General features: G+C 42.3%; 1 protein-coding gene across 1 annotated transcript; it reads right to left on the reverse strand.

Moving 5' to 3' along the window:
• Positions 1–224: 224 nt before the first annotated feature.
• On the reverse strand, positions 225–7299 carry LOC134344704 (extracellular calcium-sensing receptor-like). Its single transcript, XM_063044788.1, has 5 exons — positions 7015–7299; positions 4723–5556; positions 3541–3768; positions 1219–1342; positions 225–1132 (listed from the first exon to the last, which is right to left on the reverse strand). The coding sequence occupies exons 1-5, from the start codon at positions 7270–7272 to the stop codon at positions 225–227; spliced, it is 2352 nt and encodes a 783-aa protein (XP_062900858.1). The 5' UTR covers positions 7273–7299.
• Between the last annotated feature and the right edge of the window lie 5765 nt (positions 7300–13064).

Here is a 13064-nt window from a genome sequence, read left to right on the forward strand (position 1 = left end):
TGACCGTTAGGAGCGTGTAAGTTCTCCCCCTGCTCCGGTATCCTTTCACATTCCAAAGACGTCTGGTTTAGTAGATTGGTGGTCGTAATGGGCGTGAATGATCAGTGTTGGCTCCATTGACCAGAAGGGTCTGTTACCATTCTGTAATTCGAAACAAAATAAAAATAAAAATAACCGCGGATTACACATAATAATATGACAGAGATCTGAAGGGATGCTGTTCGTTACAGTGATCTTTCTTTCGACATCATATGTTTCTTTGTATTTTTATCAGGTTTCAGTAAGATAACGTAACATTTCGGTGCAAAAATACAGACGAGTAGACCGAAGCTCGATGCCCAGATAGCGAACACTTCGACAGCCACGGTGTACTTTCCTGGAGAGCTCACATAAGCAGGAATAAAAGTTATCCAAACAGCGCAAAAGATCAGCATGCTGAAGGTGATGTACTTGGCATCATTAAAACTGTCCGGGAGTTTCCGGGCAAGGAATGCAAGCACTAAACAGACAATCGATAACAGAGCAATATAGGCAGAGACTATGTAAAAGGCGATCAATGAGCCAACGTGGCATTCCAGAATGATGATGTCTCTGTAATAGTTCATGTTTTTCACAGGGTAAGGAGGTGACAGAATAAGCCAGACAACGCAAACTGAAGCTTGTAAAATGGTAAGGACAAATACACCCAAGCGTTGCTGCCCGGGTCCGAACCAGTTCATCACGTTTCTGTTGGGAAGAGTTGCTTTAAAGGCAACCACGACAAGGATGGTTTTGCCCAGAATGCAGGAAATGCAGAGAACGAACACAACTCCGAAAGCTGTGCGGCGCAACATGCAAGACCAGCCCGACGGATGTCCAATGAAGGTGAGCGAGCAAATGAAGCAAAGCAGGAGGGCGAAGAGAAGCAGGAAGCTGAGTTCGGAGTTGTTCGCTTTGACTATGGGTGTTTCTCGGTGTCGGTAGAAAATCACAGCCGTGGTTAATGTAAACAACGCTCCCAATAGAGCAAGCGTCAGCAATGCAAAGCCCAGAACTTCTCCAAAGGAAAGAAACTCAACTTTCTTGGGAACACATTGGATTTTTTCCTGATTGGACCAGTATTCCAACGGGCACTTGATGCAATCCGCGGAATCTGGAAAAGTAATTATTTGATATGAAAATGTGTGTAAGCACAGAACTGCAAAATTGGAAGACATTGCTATTCCTCTCATCACTTACCAGTGGTGTTGCTGATCTCACCCTGGGCGCACTCTGCACAGTCAAAGCAACATATTGGCTGCCCTTTCCGGCTGACCTTTCTTGATCCAGGAAGGCAGGGCTCTGAGCAAATTGCTCGTGGAATCTGAAGCAGGATAAAAATCCTAATATCATCCTTTGGATTTGTAAATGCCCCATTAAACGTGCTAAACAGCTGAGATAATGATCAAAATGCAGCTTGGCCCAGTGCACGTTGAGCGCATTCTGGGCAATCTGCAGCCATAAACGGGGTTTGCTGAAATGACTGCTCAGAAAATCAATCAAACAAACAAACAAACAAACAAAAACACTAGAGAAACAGGAGCGTGTTGACTCATTGCGGAGAGCATGCATTCTGGAGATCGAAATCAGGAATCAGTCCCCGAAGTAAAGGGCGGTAAATGGTCAAAGCTCAAATAACTCCCGTGGAGCTGCGTTCATATTAGAAGCGGAGACTGTACACTACGTCCTAATTCTATGTAACTGTTTATACCTGAATTATGGACCATTTGAAAGCATGGTGTGTTCATCGCCAGGACAAAGAGGGAGGTAGCTACAGCAACAATAGGTTACTGCATTCAGTACTAGTGGTGTAGGTATGGTCTAGCAAAGGGATGCCACAGCGGTGAGGAAACGGGCACTGGGCCTTTACGGGGCAGCTGTTGGGTTGTGAAGTGGTTGCGATCTACGTTGCATGCCATCTTGGTCAATGTTTCCCATCCACTACATAATGTACTGGGTGGGCACAGAAGTACATTCAGCCAGAGACTCATTCCACCGGGATGCAGCACAGAGCGTCATAGGAAGTCATTCCTGCCTGTGGCCATCAACCTTTACAACTCCTTCCTTGGAGGGTCAGTAGGCTGGTCCTGGACTTATTTCATAATTTACTGGCATAATTTACATATGACTATTTAACTCTTTATGGTTCTATTACTATTTATTATTTATGGTGAAACTGTAACGAAAACCAATTTCCCCAGAGATCAATAAAGTATGACTATGACTATGACTATGGTCGATTAGCTAGGGGGACAGACTTGTGGTTTCATAGACTAGAAACGATTTCCAAATGATATGTTGCTTTCTAGGTGCCAAAAAGCAGGGAAACTTCCAAACGTGTCTACAACACTTTTAGGTGGGAAGGTGTGAAGCCAGAAGAGATATCAAAAATATGGGTCGGAAATATGATGAATTCTGCAAAACAATTTCAGGGAGTTTGATGCTAAGTTAATGAACAGGGCCTCTTTGGTTGTGATATCAGGATTGCTCCCCTTACTACGTACTGGTGAGGAGAGAAACCCGGGGTTGTTACTGCAGGTTTTCCCGTTTCCTCCCATATTGCTAAGACCTAATGGTTGGTAGGTTAATTGATTATTGTAAATTGTGCAGTGATATGGCTGGACTTAAAATAGGTGTTTGGAGTTTCGTAGGGCCTACTCTGTGCTGTATGTCAATAAATATAGAGAAATAATATAAATATAAATAGGAAGAATATAGTTTAAGACATAGTTAATGTGTTGTTCCGCGAGTCGTGCCTTCATATTTATTGAATTATTGAGTTCTCTTCCAGGGAAGACGAATAGTACAGAAGGGACGACTTACACTGAACTGGAGGGTTCAAATTTTCATCCAAGGTTGTTTGCTCATGCTGTACAAAGGTGGTAGAAACTAAAATTGCAGGTTGATGGGAATCACAACGCTAGAGCAGGTAGCCCACTGGTTGCAGTTCACGAGGTCATGAAGCCTACTGGCCTACAAGTGTGAAACAGAAGGTTGAGAATGTTGGGAATAGCGTTTTGAGTTGTGTATATTTCAATGCAAGGAATATTTCAAGGAACGTTAAATGGGTTTAAAGTACAGATCGGCACGTGGAAGTATGACATTTAAACCATAACTAAAACATAATATTATGCGGGCGCAGAAAATGCAGCTCATCGTTCTCGGTATTTTGGACGTGTTAGAGCGGTAGTGAGTAAATGAGGAGGAATGACATTGCCAGTCATGGAAATTTAAGGACAGTGCTCAGACAGGACCGTCTAGACAGCTCGTGTATTCAGACTATATGGGCAAAACTGATGAATAAGAAATGAATGAACTCATTAATGGGATTATATTACAGACCACCAAACAGTGTGCGCGATTTAGAAGCATAAGTTTATAGACAGATTGCAGACTATTTCAAGAAACATAAGGTTGTGATAGTAGGTGATATTAACTTTCTAAATATTGACAGCGGATAAATCCATTTATTTTCCATTTCAATACCGCCAAAATTAACTTATGGCAAAAGAAGGGCCATACCGTATTTCCGGTCGTGCTCCACGTGATATTCCCGATATTAATCATTATTTTGTGCCCTGGCGGAGCCGATCCGTCATAATATCCGACATATACAATGTCTATGTTTCCCCTGAAAGTCCTTTGTAAGTTCACAAATTCGTATCTTGGCACTGGGTCTCCATTTTCATCAAAATATACGGATTCTCCCGTCTTCGCCGTGAAATTAACTTTGCGAAGGTAGTGCAGTAACTAGTGGGGTTTTGTGGGGCGTATGGGGTAGAAAAGGCAATAGGGAGTCTATTTTTAATGGAGGCTCGCAATGCGTTAACTGAAATACAGATATTCACATATCCCGTAAACATTAATGATTAATCAGTACCACAAAAAAAGACGATACGCATGTTTGAGACTGCTGAGGGAGTGCGGAGGATGTTTAAGGAATCATTTTGTTAGCGGTAAACATCCCACCTCAGCCCAATCTGGATCAGGCTTTAAATCATCTGATCAACATGCACGAAATAGCGTTCTCTATCGCATTAGTCATCATTTTGGGGTATTTTAACCAGGCCAGATCGAAAAAAGAAATCACAAAGCAATTACCATCTACAGATCATTTGTAATACCAAGGGAAAAATATACATACTGTGCCAGTGTTACACCACCATCAAAAAATGCCTTCCGTGCTATTCCAGTCCCTCACGATGGGAAGACTAATCATCTGGTTGCACTTCTATTTCCTGAGTATAGCAGAGACTAAAGACCTCAGCGCCAGTAACGAGGACCAAGAAGGCATGGGCAAGGGAAGCTACTCCCTTGTTCGAGGTAGGATGTGATAGTAGCTAACCTCTCACCACTACCTAATAAAAAGTATCAGAATTCGAAGGGAGCTACTGTACAGAAGGCTGGAGAGTTTCACTGGCGACCCTGCCTACATTCATCCTTCAACCAATACCCTCTATACACGATCCAAGCGTCAATCACACTGTTTGCATCTCTGTATATTATCTAGCTTCACAATTCCCCACTTATACACAGATTGATGTGTACAATATTGCCAACCATTTTCTGAGAATAAATGTTTGAACTCCGCAAAGCGAGTATAAAGAGGCAACATTTGAATAACCTTCAAATAAAATATATGTTTCTGAATGTTCTCAGAATATCTGACTTTCTCAATGAGGCACAAAGGATTTGCATACCTACCTGCCACGGCTCGAAATGTGATATATTCGCGCATGTGTTATTCACAAAGGGACCTTCGCCTTCCACACATGTTAGTAGATTGTGTAGTGCGTGAGCGATGGAGTAGACTGCTTTATACACGTTGTATGAACTCCCGTCCATTATTGCGGGAAGGTAGGCATTTTCTATCCCTGCGATCTGTTCCTCCCCTGTGCATTGCGAAACTTGAGCTGTAGAGTTTCCCGGGCTTGTCCCGTTGTCTGTGATAAAAGAGCATTTGAATAAAGTTTCCCAAAACTCAGTTACCAAAATATTGCCAGGAAATTTCGAAGGGTGGACGTTCTGAAGATAATCTCTGAGATCATCTATCTCTGTCCTTCGGATGGTTAGACCGATTGTCCCTGCTAGATAAGTTACTCTTTCTTCTGGGAGGAGAAGATCTGCTGTCACCCACGCCTCACTCCCAATCCATTGTACACCGGTGACATTTTGACGCACAATTTCATTCAATAAAATTCGCATATCACCAACGTTAACAAAGGCTACCACCACTTTAGTGGACGTCTGTCTAATCATCTGGACAATTTTGCTGATTTTCTCTGGAGGGTCAGTCCTGTAAAATGATTCGGAGTAGGCAATACAGACCCCAAATTTTTCTACGTGCTCCACAAATCCCTGCATTCCGAAATTACCATAATCGGTGTTACTTCTAATGGTTCCAATCCAAGTCCATCCAAAGGTTCTTACCAGTTCTGCGATGAGTTTGGACTGGTACTGGTCACTAGGAATAGTTCTAAAAAAAGTTGGATATTCTGTCTTATCGCCGAGACAGGAGCATGTGGAGTAGTAACTAACCTGTTGATAAGAGAGTAAATGGATGAACACATATGTCCGACCTTTCAGTGTAAGTGACTGACATTCCTATAGCGTTACTTTGTGAATTTTCTTCTGACTGTACGTAGCTGTAATATCAAATAATGAACATGAACATAATACATACTTCTGGCATGTTTCTACTTATTTACTACTTTGGTAATAAACCTCTGGTTCGCCACATTAGGACTACTGCCGTAGTCCTCAGTTATAGGACCGTTGCAGTGCATTCGGAGCGGGTGTAGACGAGGACTTACAGGTTGCTGACCGAATTAGACGGCATGCGCTAGGAGAGCTTTTGGAAAAATTTGGGTTGTTTTCCTAGGAAGCGGTGCATAACGACATTCCTGACAGGAATATATGAGATAATTGGAGACCTAGGCGGACAAGAGTGCCATTAATTTTCGCCGAGTGTTTAAACGCCTCTTATCACAGTGTAGGCATTTAAGGTGACAGATGGGAAAGATCAAAAGCAATGCGCCGGGATAATTTTTTTTCGACACAGTGCTCGTTGCCTGAAAGTGGCTGACAGGTGCAGTAAAGGAACTAAATACGATACAGACCGCTGTGAGTCTCTCAGATAGGTGCTTGAATGGGTTGAGAACGGTAGGACGTTGACATTGAATGGACAAAAGGGACCAGTTTAGTTCGTTAATTAATTTATAATTTAGTTATTGTGGCGCAACTTCTCGGCCGAATGGAATGTTTCTGGGTTGTATTGTTCCCATGTTATTTGTTTTATGTTCTATTACAACGAAATATAACAGACGATAAGTTAAACTGTGTGCAGTTTATTATTGTGAATGGCGCATATCTATGTTATGCCATGTATCATACTGTAAAATCTCAGGATATAAATGTACATTTTTCATTGGGCGATTATCCTAAGTTAGAGGGTAGTGGGTAGTGGCTCCATATGTCAGTACAACAGGGGGCGACGACCCTGCCTTACACGAGCCCCGGGCTCAGCTGGCTCTGGCTGACAGTACCCTGTATGGGCCCCTATCTAGAGTTACGGATCCCACTGTCTTGTGGGTCTCTTCGGGAGAAGAGAAGGCTAACAAATAAACCCTACACAAATCTGGAGTGGAGCCCCTAAAGCGCTTGGATGACGTATCACGTCACCTCCCAGCAGCTCTTGCAGCCAAGCTGATGCCAAATGTACTGCTTCGTATTCCTTTAGACTACATCCGCAAGGCAGAGAGGGGGATCTTGATGTCTGCGCAGCCCAGGATCTCCATATTCATCATCCAGGTCTGTGCCCCGACAGGGCGCATCCATTGTCTACTGAAACAGACGGAGCCATTATATCCTAAGTTAAGATATCTGTATTTCAACCAGGTCATGACAAGGGTAGGCACGATTGCATCGGTGCAAATGAAGGGACAGTTGCGCAATATTAAATAGCTTTTTTAGTCGTAAAGAACTTTGACACATTACCATCGGAATCCCGAAGGAGCCGATTGTCCTGGCGGTTGCGATGGAATTTGTAGATATTTCACAGCCAACAATGGCAGCGACTTTGGAAGAACCTCTACATTGAGGGTATTTAAAGGATTCTTCTTCTCCATTGATCAAGGCGAGTGCTGCCTTCGAGGCGATCTCGGAAGATGAGCAATCATCATGAATCTGATACCCGAGTGTGATCCCAGGGAGGATATTCTCATTCAGGTTTATTTCTTCAATGGCATAAATCATCGTTTGCACCCGTTGGAAACTAGCAAACCAAAAGCTGTGGGATAAATATAAAACTAGGTGATAACAGTTGTTAGATTACTAATTCAAACAGGAAATGACATTAAATAAACTTGAATCATATTTAGTTAAAATGTAACTTTTTTTGTTATCGACAAGTACTAATATCGACTTAGGATTGTTTGTAGGAAATCAAAAACGGTCAAATTTATGTAAAGAGGATTCAACGACCCTACAGGATAGGGTTCAAATGGATCCATATTCTTCGTAGTACGCGACTACCTTCATAATTGCGCGGATAACAACAATAGAACAATAGACAAAACATGCTTGTGTAACTCAACACGTCAAGCTGTTTCTACGGACGGAAATAAACACTGGACGGTTTCGACCGACACCCTTCCTCAGTACTAGATAGGAAATGGGCGATATTGCATATGGTTGCAGTGTCGGAGAGCAGCAGTCTTTCCAGGTCTAATGAACGGCTCCCATAGATTGCCCCTTAGCCGCTAAGCACTTCCAGTACTTTGTGTGTGTTGTTTAAGATTTGCAACATCTGCAGAATGCCTTGTGTCTTTCTAACGAGGCCGCAGTGAGCTCATGTGATGCGGATTTCTGTGGCAGTTCTGTTATAGTCAGTTTACTGACAGAGAATGATATGTATCTTCCACGAGAGGTGTTATATTCCGGTAACGCTGATTGGAGATGTTATGGACACACATTATAATAATTTAAATTGCTGGTGGACGGGCACCAGAAAATCTTAATAGAAACACAATGAATTCTTCAGATACTGGAAATCCTGAGTAACACACAAAATTTCTGGTATAAATAGTTGATGTTTCAGTTTCCGACCATTTAGGAGGACTCGTCCGAGTATAAATGCGCTTGTAATGTTGCAGTATTTGTCTTCATTATTTCTGAACCGCATCCGAGCTGGGTGATAACAATAAAATTTAAATACACCTGTGACGTAGATCAGTCCAGCCTAGTTCGTAGAATAATGGTGCTAAAGTAATTGTAGTGCTAATTCCATGCCTCACTAAAATAATCCCATCTGCCTATACGTTGTCCATAGACCTCCAATCTCCCCACAATGATGTGCCAATCTAAGAGCTGCCAAGGGGGGAGTATCGTATGTCCTTTCACCATACGCTCTGTCAGCGCATTCACTTAGAAACCACTCTCTGTATGATATAACTTACTTCCACCATTTCCTTAAGTGTATGCCACATAGTACTGTGCAATTCCATTCAGGGAAAATACTACCAGTTGTCTGGTTGTCAATAAACGAGGACGACGAAACGTCAATGTAAACTCCATTGAGAAACGGGCACAATCTGACAATTCATCTTTGCCATTCAACACAATTATCAATGCATCATAAAAAAAAGCAGCGTATCAGGATGCAGCATGGTGAGGTATGGAAACCTCTCTATCCGAGAACGCATAAAACTGCAGCGTGTTTTGGACATAGCTCAAAATACCATGGAAGCTACCAACCCCGCCATGTGTACACTCCTCACCGCCTCGGTAAAGAAGCGAAAATAATAAGGACCTCATCCAGCTTCGTCATTTCCCCATCTTTCTATTTCATCTCCTCTCCCTACTTACCCATTTTCATTCTTACCCGGGTTTACTTGTCACCTGTCATCTTGTGCTCCTTCTTCCACTCTTCACTCGCAGCCAGGTGTTCTGGCTTCTGCACAATTACTTTAATTTCCGGTTTAATATTCTAGGTCCTAATCTTCGACTGTTTATTCTGCTGTGAAGGTATTTCTGGAGTGTTATATACCAACCATCGGCCACTTTAGATTTCACAGGTGAACTCGTGAAATCTTCCCACCTTGTTACTTGCATAGACTCTCAGAGTTACATGGACTGTTTCCTCATCCCACCTCATTACTTGTAAAAGTGGCAATCCCTTTTCTCAGTTCCTCCCTCTCCGCTGCATTTGCTTACAGATGAGGCTTTTCATTACCGAACAAAGATGGTGTACGCCTTCCTCAAGGAAAGGTACTCTCCTTCCTCAAGCATCACCACCACCCTCAACCTCATCTCCTGTCCTTCGCGTTCGTCTGCCGCTATGCCGATCCTCACGCTACACCGGGAGAGATAGGATTCCTCTTGTCCTCACCTACTGCTTATTAGCTGCAGCGTACAGCACATAATTCTCTGTAACTTCTGCCGTCTCCTACCATCAAGCACGTCTTTCCTTTCGCTCACTTTCCTCTTTCCGCTGAGATCGCTCAGTGCACGACTCCCTTGTTCTTTCGATCCTCCCAACTGTGCTCCCTGCTGGCACTGACCCTTGCAAGCGGAACAAGTAGTGCATCAGCCACCATACCTCCTTCACTACCATTCCGGGTCCCAAACAATGCTTCAAACAGAGGTGAAACTTTATCTGAGAGTCTGTTGGGGTCATCTATTTTATTCGGTGCTACAGGGGTTTCTCCTATATACGGGCCAGACCCGACATAGATTCGGAGACCGCTTCGCCGAGCATCTACGCTCCCTCCATCAGATAAAGCGGCAGTGCCCATCCCGATTACGAAATCTCTCCCCAGTATTACCATACTACCAAAGTTATTTATTTTTAAAAAAATCAGTAAGGCCTGTTGGAGAAACGTATGGGTCAGGTGACATGTAGTTCCAATGATAAGTTACGACCCTAAAAGTTGACTGCTCAATTTCAACCACACCTTCTGCCGCACATTATTTTCTTCTACATCATGGATTCCACTGAACTGCTGCTGCTAAGTTAACAAATTTACGTACCATGCCGGTGATAATGAACCTCATTCTGATTCTGATTCTGACCGGGCGGGTTTCTCAATAATTTAGTATTTTTATAATTAAAAAAAAACTCTCTACCTTCTGTCATCTACCGTATTTTACGTCTTCACTGATTATATACCCCTTAAAACCTATCCCATTAAATTATTTCATGTGCTGAGTTGGAGCATGTGAAGCATCACAGCGAACAATCATTAACTGGTGCAGGATGCACCGTGCTAAAGACTATGTATTAGGCACCTCACTGCAAGTGTCGGTTAAGCTGACAGCAGAATTTCAAATCTGTACATAATTTACTATGAACCAAAACGAAAGTCTACCAGTAACAGATTAAAAAAACAACAACTTTATATAGGTTTTTCTGATTAATGAAATTCAGAAAAATTCAATAGAAGCATAGAAATCCTACAGCACAATAGAGGTCGTTCGGCCCATAATGCTGTGCCGAACAGGTATTTACTTGAGAAATTACCTAAGGTTACCCATAGTCCTCTACATTTCTAAGTTCCATGTACCTATCCAGGAGTCTCTTGAGAGACCCTATTGTATCCACCTCCACCACTGGGTCCAGCAACCCATTCCATGCACTCACTGCTCTCTGCATAAAAGCTTACCCCTGACATCTCCTCTGTACCTACTTCCAAGCACCTTAAAACTGTCCCTTCTCGTGTTAGCCATTTCAACTCTGGGAAATAGCTTCTGACTACTCACAAGATCAAAGCCTATCGTCAAATTTTAGACCTCCATCAGATCACTTCTCATCCTCCGGGCGATTTTTCCTATTAAAGCGGATCTTATGTGCCACGCCTTTTTTTTTTACTTTTTATATAGCAGAGAATGTGACAAAGTGCTTAATGAAACCCAGTTATTGATATGTAGAAATAATGATCTTTTGGGGAACATTAATTTAACTATTTACCGATGATTTGGAAAGCTAAAACTGTTATTTTACCATGCTGAATCAGTAGCCCTGCTGGAGAAAATTAAAAAAAAATACGCACAATTTTCAACTGATCATGAGCTCTAGAAATGAAAGAACTCATCTCTGCGTAAAAGCGATTTCTATTAGACCAAGTAGAAAAACAAATTGCCAGTCTCAAGAGTTAAACTCACCTTTTGCATACAGCGTTTTTCGGAGAAAAGGTAAATGAATGGAAGTCGCGAACCAGATACAAGTGCATTCGGAATATTCCGCCGATGATGATGTCCCCATCCTTGGACAAATAAGGAAAATTAACTTTTGCTCGACGCTTGCAGATGATTCCATACGTTTCCGGTGAAGCGATGAGCAACAGCAAAAACAGAAGCAAAAACATTGCTAAGTTGCAGAAAACTGTTACAATTAGAGGAAAGAAATTGCATTTATATTGCCTCAATGAAGATCTGAAGATGTCTGAAAGCGCATTTCAACTGCTACAGTTACTGTAATGTATTAAGTCTCTGATGATGACATGGTGCACAAGGGATTCATGCACTGATGTAGATACATCTGCAGAACAGCTGGGGAATTACACAGAGAATAAGCACGCAAATTTGTAATCACAGCGGAGAGTTAATGTATCCAAAGAAACAAGAAAGAATCTCGCGAGTATGAATATTTTAGTACTGCTAATAATTGACACCTGAAATGAAATTCAGTCGCCAGCCACCTGGTCCCATGACTCAAATGAATTCTACGTTAAATAATAACGACAGAAAAAAAGACGAAAGGTTACATGTTTCGGCAATGGAGAGATTGAAGATGAATTTAAAATCTCTTTGTCAAATTGTGTCTCTGCCACGAAGAAGGCAATATTATCCAGGCAAGAACCAATCCAGATTCTAGCATTTGTAATCATTTTTCAGACCTAACTGAATCCAGGTACCTTAAATTCAGACAAGGCAAGAGCTTGGGAAGAATTGATAATAACAGACAATACTAATCTGTAGAGGAATTAGAGCGTGAGGATGAGAGTGAGCAAGAATGCTGTCCTAGATGCAGTAAAACCTCCACAAATATTACATCCACAACAATGGTGACCCTTATGCCTACGTCCTCCGACCTTTACTCTATACGTAAGGGCATAGAAAACAATTGCTCTAAAAGAGGCCATTCGTCCCACTTCACTGTATAAACGATTAACCTGTCTATTACCGAAGATCTGCATTTGGAGCATAAACCTGCATGCACCTCCCATCCACGTGCATAGCTTCATAGAACCATAAAACTATATAGCGATGAACTAGTCCCGACGGCCCTTCCAGCCTATGTCGAACCAGTAATCTGCCTAGTAAAATCGATCTTATATAATATCATTATAACATTCTGTATTGAATTCATTGATTTACGAAGCACAATGTACAAAAAGCTTTCATTATAACCCTATATAACTTTGAAGCTACTTTCAAGGAATTATGGGTCTGTATGCCCAGTCCCTTTTGTTCTATCGCACTCATCCGCGCCCAAACGTTCACTGTGTTAGACCTACCTTAGCTGATACTCCCAAATACCTTACTCTTGTCGGCATTAAATTCCATTGAACCATAGAATCATAGGACACTTCAGCAGAGAGGACAGGCCATTCGGCCCTTTAAATCTGTGCCGAAATTTATTCCGCCAGTCCCATTGACCCGCACCCTGTCCATAACCCTTCAGACTTCTCCCATCCATGTATCTATGCAACTTAGTCTTAAAACTTAAGACTGTTAAGCCCGCATTTACCACATCAGATGGCAGCTCGTTCCACATTTCCACCACGCTCTGAGTAAAGAAGTTCCACATAATGTTACCCCTAAACCTTACCCCTTTCACCCTAAAGCCATGTTCTCTCGTATTTCTCTCTCCTAATCTGAGTGGCATTTACTGATCTATATCCCTCTTAATTTTGTAAACCCCTATCAAATCTCCCCTTATTATTCTACGCTCCAAGGAGGAAAGTCTTAACCTGTTCAATCTTTCCCTGTAACTCAACTCCTCAGCGAGGAGCGGGAAGATGGCGGTGCGACGCAGCTCGCAGTGG

The sequence above is a fragment of the Mobula hypostoma genome, chromosome 4, assembly GCF_963921235.1.
Source record: "Mobula hypostoma chromosome 4, sMobHyp1.1, whole genome shotgun sequence".
In the NCBI taxonomy this organism is placed as follows: domain Eukaryota; kingdom Metazoa; phylum Chordata; class Chondrichthyes; order Myliobatiformes; family Myliobatidae; genus Mobula; species Mobula hypostoma.

Coding starts and splice junctions, on each gene's coding strand:
- LOC134344704 (XM_063044788.1), bottom strand. CDS start 7,272: ATGATTTATGCCATTGAAGAAATAAACCTGAATGAGAATATCCTCCCT. Junction 3,769..4,722: donor CACATTTCGAGCCGTGGCAG/GTAGGTATGCAA, acceptor AAACCCCACTAG/TTACTGCACTACCTTCGCAA. Junction 1,343..3,540: donor GGAGCACGACCGGAAATACG/GTATGGCCCTTC, acceptor ATCCTGCTTCAG/ATTCCACGAGCAATTTGCTC.